This window comes from Amaranthus tricolor, chromosome 13, assembly GCF_026212465.1.
Source record: "Amaranthus tricolor cultivar Red isolate AtriRed21 chromosome 13, ASM2621246v1, whole genome shotgun sequence".
NCBI lineage: Eukaryota > Viridiplantae > Streptophyta > Magnoliopsida > Caryophyllales > Amaranthaceae > Amaranthus > Amaranthus tricolor.
The window spans coordinates 21,280,075-21,285,200 of NC_080059.1; the positions used below are offsets into that span (position 1 = coordinate 21,280,075).

At 36.2% G+C, this 5,126-nt stretch overlaps 1 protein-coding gene across 1 annotated transcript; it reads left to right on the top strand.

The window, feature by feature from the left end:
* The first annotated feature begins 1,196 nt into the window (after nucleotides 1-1,196).
* LOC130798927 (uncharacterized) lies at nucleotides 1,197-3,406 on the top strand. The gene is made up of 5 exons (XM_057662023.1): nucleotides 1,197-1,246; nucleotides 1,435-1,554; nucleotides 1,678-1,864; nucleotides 3,006-3,137; nucleotides 3,401-3,406. The coding sequence occupies exons 1-5, from the start codon at nucleotides 1,197-1,199 to the stop codon at nucleotides 3,404-3,406; spliced, it is 495 nt and encodes a 164-aa protein (XP_057518006.1).
* Nucleotides 3,407-5,126: the final 1,720 nt, after the last annotated feature.

Here is a 5,126-nt window from a genome sequence, read left to right on the forward strand (position 1 = left end):
GCCCATTCACAAGATTCAAAAGCTTTGCAAAAAAATAATTCAAATAGCGTGCCCAATACACCCAAACCAAACACCAATTCATTCACACCTAGGAGATGTTTTAAGTGTTAAGGCCTAGGACATATTTCTTCCGAATGCCCAAACCGAAAAATGGTGAGCTTGGTTGAATTTGATGATCATCAAGAGGAAAACGAGGAGGATTTCTGTGATAATGCTAAACTTGATGAGGAAATGATATATCCGGATGAAGGAGAATTATTGGTTCTGCGAAGAGCTCTTAGTGGGGTCGAAGCCAAAGATCCAAACCCACAAAGGGAAGCAATATTCCACACAAAATGTATGGTTAAAGGTAAGATCTGTTCGCTTATCATTGATGGAGGAAGTTGCACTAATGTCGCTTCAAAGACTATAGTTGACAAGATTAATCTCACCGCCACTCCACACCCCGAGCCATACATGATTCAATGGTTGAATCAAAACAAAGGTATTCCTGTAAACTCTCAAGTTTTGCTTTCATTTTCCATTGGTAATAGTTATAAGGAGTCTTTTATGTGATGTTATACCTATGGATGCATGTAATGTTTTATTATGAAGACCTTGGCAATATGATAGAAAATTTATGCATGATGGCTTTAAAAATACACATACTTTTGTTTTAAATAAGAAAAAGATCATGTTGGCCTCATATGCACCTGCCCATAATTCTAAATTACAAGCAACTTTAACAAATTTTCATTCTTTGATCCCTATACTTAAAAGTGAACAACATGAATTTGTGGAATGAAAAGAATTGTTATTGCTAAATGAAGAAACCAAATCTGTTTTGCATGATCACCCTTTGATTGAACATTTGCTTGATGAATTTGCATATGTTTTTCCTAATGAAATACCAAATTGACTTCCACCTAAAAGGGATATACAACATAAAATTGATTTCATTCCCGGTTCCTCATTGCCTAACAAACCAGCCTATAGGACTAATCCTAAGGAAACCGAAGAAATTAGGAGACAAGTTGATGATTTGTTAGCTAAAGGTTTGATTAGAGAATCCATAAGTCCTTGTGTCGTTCCTACTTTACTTGTGCCTAAAAAGAATGGAGAAATGAGGATGTGTGTGGATAGTAGAGCCATCAATAGAATCACTATCAAGTATAGACTTCCCATACCTAGACTTAATGATTTGTTAGATGATCTATATGGTTCTAAAGTTTTCTCTAAGATTGACCTTAGGAGTGGATATCACCAAGTTAGAATCCATGAGGGGGATGAGTGGAAAATCGCATTTAAGACTAAGGAAGGACTTTATGAATGGTTAGTTATGCCCTTTAGTTTATCTAATACACCTTCTACCTTTATGATACTTATGAACCAAACCTTGAAGCCTTTCTTAAGTCACTTTGTAGTGGTTTATTTTGATGATATTTTGGTGTATAGTCAAAGTGAAGATGAATATGTTGATCATTTACGTCAAGTGTTTAGTGTTCTAGCTAAGGAGAAGTTATATGGTAACTTGGAGAAATGTCAATTCTTTTCGGAGTCAGTTAAGTTTCTTAGGTTTATTGTGTCAATTGAGGGCATAAAAGCGGATGAAAAGAAAGTTGAAGCTATTAGAGACTAGCCTATTCCTACCACCATTCACCAAGTTAGATCATTTCATGGTTTAGCTTCTTTTTATAGGAGGTTTGTCCCAAACTTTAGTTCAATCATGGCCCCTATCACCGAACTCACAAAACTTAAGACTTTTGAGTGGAATTACAAAGCACAAGCAGCCTTTGACACTATCAAAAACAAACTTACCACCGCACCTGTTCTAGCTTTGCCTAATTTTGATGATATTTTTGAAGTAGAGTGTGATGTATCTGGGGTAGGTGTTGGAGGTGTCCTTACTCAAACAACAAACTCCTTGCTTACTTTAGTGAGAAGCTCAATGATGCTAAGAGGAAATAATTAACTTATGATAAGGAGTTTTATGCTATCATTAGATGTTTAGATCATTGGAGACGCTATTTGCTTGCCAAAGAATTTGTGTTACATTCTGACCATGAGGCCTTAAAGTTCATTCAAAGCAAACACAAACTTCAATTTAGACATGCTAAGTGGGTCGAGTTATAACAAACCTTTCATTTCACCATTAAACACAAAGCGGGTAAACTTAACACCGGAGCTGATGCTTTATCTAGGAGATACTTGCTTTTGAGTACTTTGAATACTAAGGTTGTTGGGATGGAATTGTTAAAAGAATGTTATATTGATGATGTTGATTTTGGAGAAATATTTGAAAAATGTCATAACAAACTTCAAAGACTTTTTTACATCTTTCAAGGATATCTCTTTCGAGGTAATCAATTATGTGTGCCTAGACATAGTGTTACGGAGACCTTAATTAAGGAATATCATGAGGAAGGACTTAGAGGACATTTTTGGGAGGAAAAGACCATAGCTTTAGTGAGTGAGACCTTTTATTGGCCCAAACTTGCTAAAGATGTCATTCATATTATTAAGAGGTGTTTGCAATGACTAAAAGCCAAAGCCCACAAAACGTCTCAAGGTCTTTACCAACCTCTTCCTACACTATAAAACCCATGGGAAGATGTGAGCTTAGACTTCATAACCGGACTTCCTAGAACCTCCAACAATAAGGATTCCATTATGGTTGTTGTTGATAGGTTTTCGAAGATGGCCCATTTCATTGCTTGTCATACTACACATGATGCCGTTAACATTGCTAATCTCTTTTTTAAAGAAATAGTAAGACTACATGGGATAGCAAGAAGTATGGTAAGTGATAGAGATTCAAAGTTTCTTAGTCATTTTTGGCTTACTTTGTGGAGAAAAATGGGAACAAAGCTTAACTTTAGTAGTTCTAGCCACCCCCAAACTGATGGTGAAACCGAAGTAACCAACAGGACCTTAGGAACCTTGTTGCTTGCCCTCATTACTAAGAATCCTAAACAATGGAAATAATTGCTACCACATGCTGAATTTGCTTATAATCGAGTTCCTAGCAAGACAATCGGGTTTCTCCTTTCTTTGTAGTTTATGGCCTTAATCCATTAACCCCTATAGATCTTACACCTTTTCCTACACCTTTGAAGTTTAGTCATGATGCTGAGTCTAGAACCAATGAGATTCAAAAGGTGCATAAGCAAGTTGTGGAAAGGATTGAGAAAATATGAGAAGGTTAAGGAAAGAGTGGATCAAAAGAGAAAAGAAGTGATTTTTAAAGAAGGCGACTTAGTATGGATTTACTTGAGAAAGGATAGGTTTCCTACACAAAGGAAATCAAAGTTAAGTGCTAAAATTGATGGACCGTTCGAAATTTTGGAAAAAGTAAATGACAATGCTTACAAACTAGAGCTACCTAGTAGCTATGGTATGTCTTCTGCTTTCAATGTTGCAGATTTGATTGATTTTCATGAGGAGGACATGTTACCATATGCAACTCAATTAATTTATACCTATCTAATATAAATAGATGGTTAGGAAATGAATTTGAAGACTTTACCTCTTTTTCATGGGACTTCTCATTCTTGTTGTTGTGTGAAGCCATGAGACATAAATTGGTTGTTTCTTCCTCTTTGGGATTTTCTATCTCAGGTTCACTTTCGGATTCTCCCCATGCAGCAATCCTGGCTTTGCGAAAATCAGTTTTATTGAGATTCTCTTTGGATGGTAATCTTCCAGTTTCCCTTGCCTTTCCCTTGCCTTTTTGATTTTTCCATATTGGGAAGTATTTAATGAAGTGATCAGTACTTTCACATTTGTGGCATTCCAAGTTGGATTTGGAATTGGCAGATTTTTTTCTTTGTTGTTTCTTTGATTGGTGTATCTGCTGTTCCTAAAGAACTTCTTGAATCTTCGCACCAACATGGCAGCCTCCTCTTCATCACATTCTGACTCTTCTTGATCAGCTGCTGTCAAAGCCAAACCCTTGTTTCGAGAACTGTCTGTTGTTCCCAAATGCAATTCGTGAGTCATTAGGGAACCAGCCAACTCTTCCAGATTGAACACTATGAAATCTCTGGATTCATGGATGGCTGTGACTTTGGCTCTCCAACGTTCATTTTGAGGGAGACTCTTTAGAATTTTGTTGACTTGTTCATCGGTGGGAATATGTCTTCTAAGAGAGACAAGTTTATTTGTGATGTTTGTGAATCTTGTAAACATCTCTTGGATGCTTTCTCTAGGTTCCATTACGAACCTTTCATACTTGGACATCAACAAGTTTATCTTGGAGCATTTCACTTCACTTGTTCCCTCGTGGGTAACTTCCAGCAGGTCCCAAATCTGCTTGGCAGATTTGCAATTGTGTTCATTTGGTCCAAGACAACAGTGAAGTAATTTGATGGCAAGAGCATTCATCTCCATTAATCTTCCTTTTCATATTCGGTTATAGGTTTAGGAATAATTTTGTTATTGGAGTTTGTAGTATTTACCTCAAAGTCTCCAATTTCGATAACTCTCCAAACCTGATAGTTTTCGGCTTTGATGAATATCTCCATCCTATTCTTCCAATACGTATAGAATTTTCCATCGAATATAGGTGGCCTTTGAGTAAAGTACCCTTTTTCCTTTCATTCATTCATTGTCGACATCTTTAAAAGCTAGGATATTGCTCTCAGGGTTTCTTGATCAAATGAGGAACAGGGCTCTGATACCAATTATAGAAACTGATAGAGATGGTTAACGACAACAAGAGGGGGGTGAATTATTGTTGTAATAACTTTAAGTATTTTAGCCCTGTTTTTGCAGAATTAAAACTTAAACTTAAAACGAAAAAGTAAAAGAGACAACACAATTTTACGTGGAAACTTTCTACGTCTAAATAGAAGGAAAAACCACGACCCTCGCGATTTCAAAATTCTCCAATATGTTTTAGGCAATTCGTTACAATTACATAAAACAAACTCAACTTGCTTCACTCGAAGCTTCTCTAACTAGACCAACTTCTCTTTCTCTTGCTTCACTCAAAGCTTCTCTCTTCTTTAGCTGTACTCAAAGCTTTCTAATTCTCCCCTAGACTTAACCAAGTCTAGTTACAACAATTCTTTCAAAAACTCTTTACAAGGATAAATTCTCTAAAGATAAAAATAAACAGTTGCACAAGAAAATTTTATAAATTAATT